Source organism: Cucurbita moschata, unplaced genomic scaffold (assembly GCF_002738365.1).
Source record: "Cucurbita moschata cultivar Rifu unplaced genomic scaffold, Cmos_1.0 Cmo_Scf00025, whole genome shotgun sequence".
Taxonomy (NCBI): domain Eukaryota; kingdom Viridiplantae; phylum Streptophyta; class Magnoliopsida; order Cucurbitales; family Cucurbitaceae; genus Cucurbita; species Cucurbita moschata.
Window position 1 is genome coordinate 3,868,365 of NW_019268541.1, and position 15,103 is coordinate 3,883,467.

General features: G+C 37.0%; 1 protein-coding gene, 1 long non-coding RNA gene and 1 other non-coding gene across 3 annotated transcripts; 2 read left to right on the plus strand and 1 right to left on the minus strand.

Moving 5' to 3' along the window:
* The first annotated feature begins 809 nt into the window (after window positions 1-809).
* On the plus strand, window positions 810-973 carry LOC111461870. The gene has a single exon (XR_002713655.1). It is a non-coding gene; the product is annotated as a U1 spliceosomal RNA (small nuclear RNA).
* Window positions 826-1,359, plus strand: LOC111461635. Its single transcript, XR_002713616.1, has 2 exons — window positions 826-1,005; window positions 1,147-1,359. It is a non-coding gene; the product is annotated as an uncharacterized LOC111461635 (long non-coding RNA).
* A 4,104-nt stretch (window positions 1,360-5,463) lies between these two features.
* LOC111461633 (asparagine--tRNA ligase, cytoplasmic 1-like) lies at window positions 5,464-8,400 on the minus strand. The gene is made up of 6 exons (XM_023105232.1): window positions 7,862-8,400; window positions 7,120-7,710; window positions 6,321-6,577; window positions 6,116-6,245; window positions 5,977-6,035; window positions 5,464-5,898 (listed from the first exon to the last, which is right to left on the minus strand). The coding sequence occupies exons 1-6, from the start codon at window positions 8,357-8,359 to the stop codon at window positions 5,715-5,717; spliced, it is 1,719 nt and encodes a 572-aa protein (XP_022961000.1). The 5' UTR covers window positions 8,360-8,400; the 3' UTR covers window positions 5,464-5,714.
* Window positions 8,401-15,103: the final 6,703 nt, after the last annotated feature.

Consider the following 15,103-nt stretch of genomic DNA (forward strand, 5'->3'; position numbering starts at 1 on the left):
ACCTCATAAAATTTAGTGAGCCGATATGATAATTTCTACTCTAAACATCATCCAAAGGAGGTTGGCTAGACCATCCCTTATGACCATAGAGTCACCTAAGCTTGGGGTATGTGATCCTCATGTTCTGGTTAGCTCGGGTTAGCTGCTAGGCTATCCAACGTAGTCCCACGCTCTTCTCTCAAGAAGGGGTTTATAGCACAATGGCCATATTCAGGAGACCATTGGCCATTCCACAATGCTGAAGCTCACATTATCGTTGCTGCCATGTGCCTAGCTTGTTATAGGAGTGGAAAGGGTAGTGGAAGGTCCGTAAACACTATCACACTACTATCAATCTGAAGAACTACTTTAGTCATCATTGGTTTCGTGGAGGTCTACAAGGTTTGTAAGAATTTCTAGGCCGTTTAAATCTTATCTCTCTTTTCCAAGACGCTAAATATTAGCTCCACGAGCCTAATCTAAGTCTCGAGGCGATAAGGATTACTGCGTTTCAAATATTTCAACGGAATCTATTCATTTTAAAATTTATGGATCAATTAAACACAAATACGACATATCATAAACTAAATTTATGATTTAATCATGCTAGAGTCCATGTGTTAATTTTCTTTATAATTGAATTCAACTATGAAATCGAAATCTCACACATACTTCAATTTCAAAATTAAGGGCATTTATATTCAACTCCAAACAAAATCAATAAACTCGTTGTTTCTCAAGTTATGATAAGAAAAGACCCACATCGCTCAATTTAGCGGCAGGAAAGCATCAGATCACTATAAATAGAAGACACTAGCAAGCCAAGAAACATACTTACCTGGACGAGGTCAATGGGCGATCAAGCAGGTCCATGGCCTAGATTGGTGACCTCCATTGCACATAAAGGAGGGGTGCCCGTCTAAGGTCTGCCCAAAGCGGCAGAGCCTACGTCATAATTTGTGGCAGCGGGGGCCTGCGTTCGCGCGGCCCCCTCCAATGCACCAGTTTCAATGGTTTCTTTTCCAGGTATGTTCTTCACCTCTCTCTGTGAATTTTCTTATCGTTGTCCTTTCTGCCATTGTTTGCCTCTCCAGGAATTTATTTTGCTTTTTCCAATTAATTTGATACTTGATGAATGAATGATAGCAACGGATGTAAGGTTTTTAGGTGAAGAGAATAGAAATCGGTTTGAAGTAGATTTAGAGAAAACATGATAAGGAATTAGAACAGGTAAGGAAATGGATGAAAGCGTTCATTCTCTGGATACGTTTTGATGGTTTGAACATTTGTGTTAATACCTGCTTCTGGAATCAAAATTTCTTGGCTTGGCTAGGCTGCTTTCTTCATTTGATTGATTATGTTATGAATGTTTTCGTTTGATGTGATTCCATTCATGAAGCTCCAGAGCCCAAGCATGATGATTTACTTTGGTGTGAGTTTCTTAGGCTCTGATACTGATTCATAAGTTGTAAAGAAACTCCATTAGGTGTGAACATTTCAGGCCATTTACCTGAGCTTGAAACTTTCTTAGACTTTCTTCCCTTTGAACTTTTGTCAATGCTTCTCAAGAATGTCCTTTTGACTTCATTGAGGTTCTTATTAAGACTCAAAAAGGGTATAAAGAATAAGAAGAATGGAAAAAACAAAGAAAAACTGCTGGCCTCGTTAACATCTCCCAGCTTTCCAATAAAATTCATTTTCTTTGCTCATTAGCCACAACTCTGGGCAAGTGGACAGTGAGATACGTGCATGAAACTGATGAGATCCCGATGCAACTCTATTGGAGTTGACTTCCCAGAACCATGCCTGCCTACCTCTTTCTTTTTATAGCCACCGCATTCTATCGTTACCAATAATTACAACCATGAAATGTTTTGAAATCTCTGTTAAGAATCGCGACGTATAATATTGTCCACTTTGTACATAAGTTTTGTGGTTTTGATTTGGGCTTCCCCAAAAGACCTCGTACCAATAGAGATGTATTCCGTACTTATAAACTCATAAACCCATTATCATTCCATAAATTAGTCAATTTCGGACTTCCTCCCACAATCCTCAACAATTCTCAAACAAAGTACCGCTTGAGATTTATGTAGCTCTCGTACAGCTTCCTCTTAATCGAGGCTCGACTTCTTTCTCCGGAGCCCTCGAACAAAGTACACCCTTTGTTCGACACATGAGTCACTTTCGACTACACCTTCGAGGCTAGCAATTTCGTTGTTCGACACTTGAGGATTGTATTGACATGGCTGAATTAAGTGCATGATCATGAGTTTATAAGTAAGGAATACATCTCCATTGGTAGTGTTTATGCCCAAAGTGGACAATATCATACTATTGTGAAGATTCCGTGATTCCGAACCATGCACATAAAGTTTAGTTATTCTAATCGAGCATTGAGAGAGTGGAAGAAAGAAGCGATTCAATCGAATGACAGCAATTTAAATGCGTATTCATTTGAAGTATTGGAAATGTCGATATTTATCTTCTTGCTTACAGGTTTGTATAAAGACTTGGGAGTTCTAACTGTAACCCACAAAAATGCATTTTCTCTAAGGTGACTTATATTTTCACCTTCAAGTTTTTATTTTCCACTATTGCTTTCAACGTCTAGAAACACTTGGATGCAGAAATCTTTTCCTTTAGCAGGTAAATCCATGGCTTCTCGCAATAAATGTGAGAAAATAATGATTACGTAAATTTGTATAGACAAGCTCGAGTGGTCTGATGGTCTTGATGCTCATCAATATTTCTTAATGAAAATGGATGGAATGACGCATTCCCAAAATACATTATTTTTTTTTTTAATATATTTTACGTCTAAGTAGCTTTCAATAGCTCAAAACATAAAAATTTATCATAGTACATTTTGATATATGTTTCTACATTACGGGGGACGCTTTTAGGCACAATGTTGCAATTATAAGGGCACGTGTGGGCCTACTATATCAAAAGCGAAAGAAACTTTCTCTCTCTTTTCTATCAACTTATCATCTAGCACATGTAGTTGTAGAAAATTATTTAGAAATCTACGTGACCTCTACCTCTACCTCTTCGTCAACTCAACGTGACCCTTCATTCTAACACCTCTACTTCTTCGTCAACTCAACGTGACCCTTCATTCTAACACCTCTACTTCTTCGTCAACTCAACGTGACCCTTCATTCTAACACCACTACTTTGTAAACGTAATAATATACTCTAAATCTCACAATTTTAAAGAGAAAAACTTTAAAATGCACCATAAAAAAAATTGTTCTCTTGAATCTTTTTGAGTTGCTTAGCTTTACTTGCCTTACTTGGCTTGGTAGTATACAAGAGAAAATGAATGATGGGTTATTTGACCGACTCTTCCCATTACAAATTCCTCCTTTTAGATTGAATTCAAATAAATTAAAAATGAATTCAAATAAATTAAAATTTTATAAATTGGGTTGGTTTGTCGGCTCAAATTAGTTTAATTTGACCAAATCAACCCAAATTTATTGTTTGAACCAATACCATGTACATAAATAATTTCATAAAACGATGTCATGGACTTATGTGTTTAGTAAACTAAAATAAGACAAAGAAAAAATATTAAAAGAACAATGAGAAAAAAAACCATGGTCTTTAGTACAATGTCATCATCAATGTGTAGAAGTGTCTTGCCTTTTGGAATGAGTATTTTAAGAAATACTCAATAAGGGTGGGTGGCTTCATAAGAGTGTCAAGACTAGCACTTGCCCGAGAAAGAGAACATCAGGCTACACGTGAGTGACTTGAAGAATAAAATTGCAACAAAATTAGAGAAGTGTCAATGCACGTTTTTCACATAAAGGTGGGCAAATGAGAAGTTGGTTGAAGTGTAGTGCCAATACGGAGTTATGTTACAAGCTTCCAGACCTTGCTTCTGAAAAAGAGATGTGATCATGACAAGAAAATGTCGTGATACACAAGCCAACTTTGCAACGATAAAGGAATGTGGCCTTAACCATGAAATGTTGTCATACATATCTTTGTACGGCTCAAATAATATGATGGTTGAGGCCATTGAGGCCAAAGTTTGGCCACGTTCGGGGCACACTCCCCTAGCCAAGGTGTGGAATGCCGATGCTAGTTTTGTTATGGTTTGTCTGGTGAGTCCCATATCGATTCTAAGAAATGGACAAGTTAACTCCCACTAGGATAGCCCATAACCATTAGGCAGCAGTGTTTATGTTGCGAATCTCGGAGACCGAAATAAAGTTTGATAATGGGATAGCCCGTAAATAGTGCACAGGTTTTCGTATTTATTATGGGGAGCGATAAAGTTCAGCGAATCAAGTTAGCACCCAATCCTATATTTGGATCGTCGTTGGGACAATATTGAGATTAAGTGGGAGAGTCATAATCCACGAATCGTGCCATTGAATAACTCATCAAGGAAAATGACTAGTTTAAGTTAACCTCACTATGAAGACCATAGGTTGTGGCCCCCACATGCGGACACAACACAAAGTGTGGACTCTCAAATGGCACCTATCTAGCCATGTGAGGATCAAAACAAGACAAGTGGCCTAATGTGATCGAGATGGACAATGCATCAACCACACACCAAGAAGAGTGCATTAAAGCAAAGCTGAGACATAAGCAAGGTTGGAGAAAACGAAGCGACATGAGTGTTGAAGAGAAATTTAGAGAGGGCTGCGTAGGGCCCCGAGTCATAATCTTAGAAGTTGAAATTTTGATATAAGTTTTGACATGCAAATCTTGAATTATGTCCGTCTATACGAAAGATAACGAAATTTGATGTCAATCGAATATTCAACAGATGCACTACAGGGCAGTATGATCACTTGCCAAAACAATGTCTACTCTAGAAAGATTAGAAATATTTTAAAACTTATTATAAGGAGGACACCATCGACCCTAGGGGGCTTTGTGGATACTTCATACCCTCGTTCATGTTAAATTTTATTGGTTGGTCATTCATGCTTAATATAATTGTGCCCTTGTATGCATCTACTAGAGTTCCACCAACTTTAAAAAATGATCTACTTAAAATGATCTGCGTAGTCCAAAATAATGATAAAGGTATTATGTTTATACTCAATATATCTTCATTTTTCCTTCAAGGTAGGCAATCAAACGGTCTACTAGCTACAGTGTTACTGTTGTGTGTCTAGATTCTCTAATACCCACCTCTTTTTGTAAATTGATAGAGGCATTATGTTTATGCTCGCTCCCAAATCACATAGGCTCGCCCCAATTCTTTTCCTCCTATCGAGACTGTAATGGTGAACGATCCTAAATCCTTCTCCATCAATTAAAAGGGTTATATATTCTCTAAAAGGGGAAAAAAAAATACTTTACAACCCATCTACCTCTGAAGTTAGCTTTAATTATATTCTAAACTTTAAAAATATTCATTTTAATCCTTAAAATGCTAAAAGTGAATGAATCTAAAAGGAATAAATTCGAGTAAAGTTCAACGAAAAATTCATAAGCAAAATTAGGGTCTTACGTGAAATGAATGTAGAAGTAATCGCTCCCATAACAGACTCTTGTTGTGACATTGATCCACTTTTACATTCTTTTTACAATCTTCTCTGTAAACAAATTAAAATCTGTTAGTACCAAAATATCTAACACATCAAACCAATTTAAGTCATTTGAAATGCAATAGTTTCTGTATAAAATAAACCCACCAATCCAAAATTTATGAGCATAAATTAAAACCCAACAACATATCTCTTTAGTGTAAATATATATGATCATAGGTCTGCTCGTCCTGGGTATCTGGGGAAGGGTATAACATCTCTGATGTTGTCAATGCCAGTGGCAAAAAGAAGCATTCGCTCGAAGCCGAGGCCAAAACCGCTGTGCTTCACTGTCCCGTATCGTCTCAGATCGAGATACCATTCGTATGGCTCAAGTGGCAAATCTATCTCCTTGATCCTGCAGGGAAAAAGAATTCAGCCTTCAAAATTTCACTCTAAGGGGAAACAATAGGAACACTATGTATTGTTCTTCTACCTGTCACGAATAACCTCGTACCGCTCCTCCCTTTGGCTTCCACCAATCAACTCCCCAACCTTCAATAGAGCCAAGAATTCAATGCTTTTCCAAACAAAAGGTCAAAAATGATGAAACAAATCACAGATAACTTAACTACCTTTGGTACAAGAACATCCATTGCAGCTACAGTTTTCGAGTCGTCATTGAGCCTCATATAAAATGCTTTGATTCCTTTTGGATAGTTATAGACAATGACAGGCTTTTTAAACACTACCTCAGTCAAGTATCTGAGCAAGGAAGTAGAAAAATAATCACCATTGTTTCAAGTGGAATGTAAATGAAAAGCATCGGAGTTCACAAACCTTTCATGCTCTGAAGCTAAATCAATCCCCCATTCCACTTTGTTCTCAAACACCTTACCCTTCTTTACAGCTTCTTCAAGTATTTCAACAGCTTCCGTATAGGAAGTTCGAACAAAAGGGGTTGAAGAGACCAGTTTGAGACGATCAATACAAGTTCGGTCGTACTTGTCGGCCATAAATTGCATGTCATCTAGGCAGTTATCAAGTAACCATTGACACAAAAATCTCACGTAGGACTCCGCACAATTCATATCGTCCTTCAAACAATTATAGAAAAGATGTCACATAAGGTTAATTCAATTAAAACTCTAGAAGAAGAGCATACAATCAACAAAAGAGAACTAGACCCCTATTTGCAGAGTTCCGTTGCTTTTCTTATTCCTATCCTAACCAGTTCCATGGTTGATTGCCATATTGCATAGTAGTTACAGAGAACACAGCAAACTTAAACCAAGCCCTCTAGCAGCTTCTTCTCAATTAGAGTTCTTAAGGAAAGGCCAGATTGTGCACAAGATCAAAACTATGGCTTGAACCCATTTCCTCCGATCGTTAGTTATTAACGAATGACCACTAGGCCAACCAAAATGGCTTTCTTATAGAAATTAATTACAAAACTAAAAGAGGAGATAAACTGATCCTAGAACATAAAGCATCCACTACAAGATAAAATGTCAAAGGTATTGTGTCTTTTGATAGTTATACGTAGTCAATCTTCTAAGCCAGAGACATGAACCCAATTCCAATTGAGTACGCAGAAAAGAATATAACTAGGAACAAAATTTAAGCATAGTAAATAAACCTGCAAATCTGCAAATGCAATTTCAGGCTCAACCATCCAGAACTCTGCAAGATGTCTTGAAGTGTGAGAATTTTCGGCACGGAAGGTCGGTCCAAAGGTGTATACACTACTAAGAGCACAGGCATATGTTTCGACTTGCAGCTGGCCCGAAACAGTCAAAAATGCTTGTCGAGCAAAGAAATCTTTTGCATAATCAACTTTCCCATCTTTCTCCGGAATGCCTGGTTTAAGCTTTGCTCTCTCTTCCAGCTTAGAAACATTCTCCTTTGCCTTCTTCAGTTCCATAACAGAAGCACCAATTTCCTCCTTGCTAGCTTTAGATGCCTTCAGCTTGGCAACAGCTTCTCCTTTCTCCTTGACAATTTGCCTTGCTTCATCTACTTCTGCTTCCGATGGAGGTGGGTTCTTAACCAACTCCTTTTCTAACCTTTCAGCCTCACTCAATAATGTCGTAACTTGAAACATTTCACCAGCACCCTCACAATCGCTTGTGGTGACAATTGGTGTGTGAATATAAAGAAATCCATGCTTGTTAAAAAATGTGTGTGTGGCATATGCAAGTGCATTTCGAATTCTAGCAACCGCAGATATCTGTAATCGTAGAGAAAACATGAGCTCGTGGATTTGTGTTGTTGCAGAAAAATGTAATAAATGAAATCCACAAATGTGAAAACCCCAATCGAAATAATCTGATTCAATTTCTAATTATTCAAATTCGGAAGACAATTTCAATTTCTTTTACCGTGTTGGTTCTAGGGCGGAGATGGACGAAATCTCTTAGAAACTCGAGAGTGAGTTTCGTCTTCGGTAAAGGATACCGAGCGGGATCAACCGGACCGACATGAACGACAGCATCAGCCCGAAGCTCGACTTTCTGGTGCTTACCCGGTGGAGGAAGCTTGAAGACGCCATCGACAACAACGCAGGTTCCAGTAGGGACAATCTGGCCAAGATCCGCCAAAGACGCTTCGATGATCACTTGGAGATTCTGCGGGCAAGAGCCGTCGTTCAACTCGAGAAAGGCAAACGCATCCTTGTCGGCCTTTCTTCCGGTTTTGACCCAGCCACCAACGCGAACCTTCTGGCCGGCAAGGCCTGCGCCGCCATCGGGCCGGGAGACAATTGAACGGATCGGAACGCGGTCAGAGAATTCGGCTTTGAGAGAGTTGTAAGTGGGAGCATCGTCGTTCAAGGTGACGGCGGCGAGTTGGTCAGCGGGCGGCGCGGAATGCTCTGCCATTGGACTGTCGCCGGTGGATACCTCAACTACTGAAGTGAAATTCTAAACCCTAATCCACACTCGACATTTAAAGTCTCCGTACAGGTTGACATCTGTCCGGCTTTCTAATTTTAATCCGGTTCGATTTGGTTTTTCTCCTCCAAATAAGATTTAATTTTTTAATTTAATTTTCAATTATCACTATTTTCAAAATATTACAATTTCATCCATAAACCTTTAGTATATTTTTTTAATTAACTTATATATTGAAACTAATTTAATTTTTAATTAATTAATAGAATTAATAATCAATCTTTCAAAATTAATTTGTGGTGAAAAATTAAGGATAAAATAAAACTTAAAACTCACGACTACAAAATCTTGTAGAACTTCTTAACGTTCTCTTGGGCTCACACTCTTTAATTGTCTCGAGTGATTTCTCCATTGACAATTTAACACGATTTGCCAAAAGGGTAATCTTGGGTTTAACATCATTCACCCTGAATTTGGACATGTTGTCCGTTATTACTCCTGGGACAGATTTAATATGCCAGTAGATCTATTTCGAGAAATCATCATCCTAAGAATCTTTCATCTCAAATACGGAAGACATGCTTAGCACCTACAGATGATTTATCTGATCATCCACATACAAGAGTAGAAACACATAAGAACTAGTGTATTTCTTGAAGTAACAACACTAATCCTTTTCACTCGTGTGGAAACCACTCTTACACGTTAAGGACTCAAACGGCTTGTACCCACTATCTTGGTGCTTGTTTTAGTCCGTGCAAGCTTCTATTGAGCTTGCACATTAGTGTTCTTTACCTGAAACTACAAACTTTTTCGGTTGCTATATATAGATCTCCTCATCTCGATCATCATGTAAAAACACTGTTTTTACAATCATTTGCTCAAGGTGTAAATTCTCTGATGCAATAATACTCAACATACAACTCACACACTCAATTGGAGAACAAAAGAAGAAATACAAAGAGAAATATGTGTCACTCTCATTAGAAAACTCCTATTTTAATCCATTAGGTTTAATTTAATCTCAAACATAATACAAATGTTACCATTGAAATGAAATCAAAATCCATACTCGAAATATTCAAATAGGATAAAAATATCAAAACCAATTTAGTAGAGTTGGAGGGACCTAATTCAATCGCCGAATGACACCATTTCCTTTCTGTAACGACCCTAGATTCTACTTGACTTAAAGTCGCTACTGTATACATAACGTAATCATTTTATGTGGAAATAATCATTTGAAACATAATCATAAAACATTGTCATAAATTTATACTCTATACTAAAATAAAACAAAAATACCCTATCCTAACCTATAGTCTACAAATTTAAATACAGCTAACTTATACATGTGTCATGGTTTTCTAAATTGTAATGTCACCATCAGCAGTACAGGGGAGTCTTAGTTTTACCTGAAAAATAAGAGTAGCACGTGACTGGAGTATTTTAAGAAATAGTCAGTAAGTGACCCCACTATTGGGTAGATGCAAGCACACACAATCATGGGTGGAACCTATCTTATCTTTTAAATTTGTATTCCCTTAGGCGACTATCCTAAGTGGGTAATTGTATGCATGTTTACTATTCTACACAACCCACACATGCGAGTATAGACCCACCCGTCGGTTCTCACACTTCTTGGGCTCCTTTCCTGGTTGGGCTAGCATTGTCTAGTGCTGTTGCTGGACACTTGGTAGGAATAGTGATCATCGCAGCATTATGATAAATATAATGATTATTTTTCTTTTTCATAACATACACGTCCCTACCATCGTAAAAGGAGAAATTTTCCAATGCATGTAACATATAATTGTACATGATGTTCCAACATTTTCATTCATTAAATCATGTAAAACAACCTCTTCAATCATTTTTATCATAGGTTTCAAAACATGTATCGAGGTTGTGCATCATGTCGAAACATCCTATCGCATGTCATTCATATCATTCATTGTGTCACATCATGTCATATCATAAAATATATCATGTTACAACATGTATCATATTCTAAAGCATATCATGTCATATCATAAACGTATCATATCATAGGCATAGCATATTATAATCACATCACACATAACAAACGTATGACACGTGCGAAGTAGGGGTGTACATTCAACCCGACAACCCGGACCAACCCAACCTGAACTATAAGGGTTGGGTTGGGTTGAATTAGCATTTTGAGTAGGATTGAGTTCATTTTTCTGAATCCAAACTGAATTGGTTCGGTTTTGAGCTCGTTGGCAAAACCTTCAAATTGATTCGAGCCAAATAAAAATATATTAAATATATTAAGAATCTTTTTATACTAATGGGTTTGCGAGAGTGGTACTAAGGAAATCTTGTCTAAGGACACTTATGTTCAACGTGAGGCAAATATATGTTTTTTTTAATTTTATTATTTTTAATTTACATGTTTTCTTTTATTATTTTTAATTTACATAATTCTTTTTTATTATTTGTTATTTTATTATTATTATATAAAACAAAATTTTATACTGTTTATAAATTAAATATATTTAAATTCTAATGTATTTCTTTTTTATTATTTCGTTATTTTATTATTATTATAAAAAACAAAATTTTATACCGTTTATAAATTAAATATATTAAAATTCTAATGTATTTATTATTTATTTGTTAGGTTACAATTTATACCTATTTCAATTAATATATATATATATATATATTTATTGGTTATATACCATACCTATAAACTAATTATTTTTATGATTTATTTAATTTCATAATTTATCTTTATTTTTATTGGTTATTTAATTTTATAATCTATCTTATATTTTTGTTATTTTAATAAATTATCAAGAAATGTCGGTATTTAGTTGTCTTTAGTTTTATAACCATGTTGAACTATGTTAATATGTTACAATTTTTGCTCGATGTTTTTTATTGAATTTGTTTTTTTCCTCTTTTGTTGTGAATAATTATAGATTGATTTGTGTTTGTTTGGGAAGTTTTAATATATTTTATCTAAGATTGTATCCGAATCATTAAATTGTGGATAAATAAAATTAAAAAAAAAAATGTGACAACTCAACCCGGACCCAACCCGAAAATAGAGAGTTGGTTGGGTTGGATTGTGAAAAGTTTCCGGTTGGGTTGGGTTACCAATCCAACCAACCCGAACTTTTGTGCTGCGTAAAAAAAATCCCCCAACCCAACCCAATCCAGACCATGTGCACCCTGGTGCAAAGCCACTAGGCACGTGTCATCATACATAACACAACTTCTAACCAAGCCGATAGTAAGACCACTTTCTTGGTTGGTCTTGGCTGACATTCTCCCTAAAATAATTGCTTGAGCTCGTCCTTCGAATCTTATTCCAAGCGTTGCTGAAATATTTCCTATAGAACATTCACTCAATTTCCTTAATAACTCTAATTTTCTAATCTAATTTAACTTAGAATTGAGAAAATTGAGCATTATACTAGCCTTAGTTTAATCGCCTTAGTTTAATCGCGTTGGATAATAAGGTCAAATTCAGCTTCAGAAACAGTCGAAAAGGTAGAAATTAACTTCCCAAATTTGGGTTGCCTTTCACCTCTAGTTACCCTCATTCACCATGGGAGCGTTAGTACCTTAGTATAATCTGAGAATGGAGAGGTACGATGTTGCCGTTATTTACAAATTAACTTCCTCCTCGCCAACGGGGATTCTAAACTAAACACACGACAGAAGGGTATTGTTCGGCTTACCTATGCGTTCTGAATCCTTGTTGAGTTCTATCTTGGAGCTTCGACCTTCGTATGGTGTAGATGTGAGTTTCTCACCGACGTCGTTCTTCAATATACATAAACGTGTCATCTCCTCTTGGTATTCTCACAGGTGGGTTTTGAGGAGTGACTGAAGCGTGGAGTAACTTTTGGGCGGCATTGTGGTTGCATGGGAGTCGTGGTCACTCAATTGTCAATTGCTAGCAACAAATATTTTGTTCTACATGTTACAATTTTAGTGAATGGATGTGGGTGTACATGATTATAGATAAAGGAGAGGCATTATCTACGTTCAAGGAGTCCTTTCTAATATTTTCCCTCCTTGAATATGCATGCTATGAGACCATTGGAAGGTTATGTCATGGAAAATAAGGAAGTATGATGTGCATCATAATCTTGTACAATTATTTGAAAATGCAAGACTTCATACACATTGTATGTCACGAGTATATGATACTTATCTGAGATGTTTTGTATGGACCCATACACTATGATATGATACCACTCCTTTTTTCCTATTGGTTTTCAATAGCATGAGTGTGCTCTACCCCATAACCAAGCCTAGTGGATATGTATACAAGTCAAGCCTAATGGGTACGTATACAAGCTTTCCTTATGAGTTTATGCGCACTTACGTTAACCTTGTGTAAAGAAACACTATGCATTCAACCATACCTAGGAAAGAAAATAGAGTCCAAAATATAGCAAGAATAGTAGGTCCCACCATGAATGTATGTGATTGCATTTTCCGTCCCTAGCAGTGAGGTCCCTTCCCGACCCCACCATAGGTTCACGCTGATATTTTTTTGTAGTATAGATAATAATGGTACCAAAATCAAATAAGAATGATCTTTCAAAAGATGAGAGTGGTTAATAGCTCACTTCTGAAATGTAACTCCCAAACCCATCTCTAGTCGATATTGTCCGTTTTAGTTCGTTATGTATCACTGTCAACCTCACGATTTTAAAACGTATATTTTATGGAGAAGTTTCCACACCCTTATAAGGAAGGCTTCATTCCCATCTCCAACCGAGAGGCGTGATGCTTGTCCAAAACTGACCAAAATGACTTTGAAAGCATAAAAATCGAGTAGGAAGAATTGACAACTAGTCACATCTCCCTGTAGTACATTTTTGGGTATTTTAGCTCCGACAGGTGTAGACATGACTTTAGTAACCGGTCATACACCCATGTATTGACACAACAATAATAACAAAAGTCTATCTAACATGAAAACAAGTAAAAAGGGTTTGAAGCGCGCATGCGATCATGGACAACACGTCCTAGACAAGCATGATTGGGACATCCAACATGCAACCATAGACAATACACGTCTTAAACAAGCATGACCGTAACATCCCGCATGTTCTTTCGCCCGAAGCAATAATTTTTTATGATTCTTCCACTTCTTTTGTGGATGCCTTTGAAGTAGTCTTTTTCATAGAATTTGCTTTTGGAATCACATTGCGCTTCCTCCGCGCATGTTCAGATGTTCTCCACTTCCTCTACTCTTTAGTTTCAAAGGAAGGATCTAACATTCAAGAAAGGTGAACTTGAGACCTAATACTGTAACTACAACAGCCAGCTACTTATGGTGCAATCCCCACTCAGCCCGATGCATGAAATGAAAAGGAAATAAGACATGATTCAGCTCTAAAATTTCACAAACAAAGAAACTTTCAAACTGAGTCACGAGAGTCTAATTACTTCTAAAGTTCATTTCGATTGTTGAGCATCAGGATGTTAGGAACCACGATTCTCTACAATGATATGATATTGTCTATTTTGAGCAGGATGTTAAGAACCACGACTCTCTACACTGGTATGATATTGTCCTCATTGAGAAGCTCAGTTTTGTAACAGCTCAAGCCCACTCCACTTTGAGTAGAACCTCAGTTGTGTACCCACTCTACTTTGAGCATAAGATCAGTTTTGTGTCTTGTAACAACACAAGCCCACTCCACTTTCAGTAGAACCTCAGTTGTGTACCCACTCCACTTAGCTCAGTTTTGTAACAGCGTCTACCGCTAGCAAATATTGTCAGAAGCTCAGTTTGTAACAGCCCAAGTCTACCCTAATAGATATGGTCAGAAGCTCGGTTTTGTAAAAGTCTAATAGATATGGTCAGAAGCTCAGTTTTGTAAAAGTCCAAAGCGCGCTATTGTCATCTTTCCCTACGGTTTTTACTTTGGGCTTTCCCTACCGTTTTTAGGTTTTTAAAAAGTGTTTGTTATGTAGATGTTTCCATACTCTTATAAATAACGTTTCGTTCTCTTCTCTAATCGATGTGAGATCTCATATCCACCCCCTTCATGTTAGGAACCACGACTCTCCACAATGGTATGATGAGACTTTTTACAAAGGTATGAAATTATCCACCCTAATTATACGCTCTAGTGACTTTACTTTGGGCTTCCCAAGAGGCCTCCACCAGACTTTGCTTTGGGCTTCCCAAAGGCCTCCACCCTGATAACTTAATTATAAACCCATGATTCTCTTTTAAATTAACGCTCGTGATCCTCCTTTAAATTAGCTAATGTGGGACTCTAATTAGCGAATAGAACTCTCTCTTATCGAATGAGACTCTCTACGATCCTCAACACAGGAATCAAAGAGTCCATGATCCTCCTCTCAATTAGAGGAATTAGAGGATGTGAGACTCTAATTAGCAAATAGGACTAACAATCCTTATAGGCATGCGAGGAGGGAGGTTGGGTATTATAGTTTTTTATTTCTCCAATGCTAAGAAACCCCACTTCCTGAATCTTTCGTTTAAGAAAAAACGAAAATTAAAATGAAGAACATTCACTACTTCAGACACAATTCCTTCCACATATTAAAATGACGAAACAGAGACAGGAAAATACCTGGTGAGATTTCAATAATGTAGAACTTAATGTCTATTCTTGATTGGGTCGTCCAATGCCCAGTACGATTTCCATGGACGCCAATAAGCAAACAATAAAAAAAAAAAAAAAGGTTGAAACTGGGGGTTTG

What these genes read in the sequence shown, in the direction of transcription:
- LOC111461633 (XM_023105232.1), bottom strand. Translation starts at nt 8,359, where the DNA reads ATGGCAGAGCATTCCGCGCCGCCCGCTGACCAACTCGCCGCCGTCACC. An exon ending in TCCGCCCTAGAACCAACACG is followed by an intron (nt 7,711 to 7,861) that starts GTAAAAGAAATT and finishes CTACGATTACAG; the next exon opens with ATATCTGCGGTTGCTAGAAT. An exon ending in TTAGCTTCAGAGCATGAAAG is followed by an intron (nt 6,246 to 6,320) that starts GTTTGTGAACTC and finishes TTCCTTGCTCAG; the next exon opens with ATACTTGACTGAGGTAGTGT.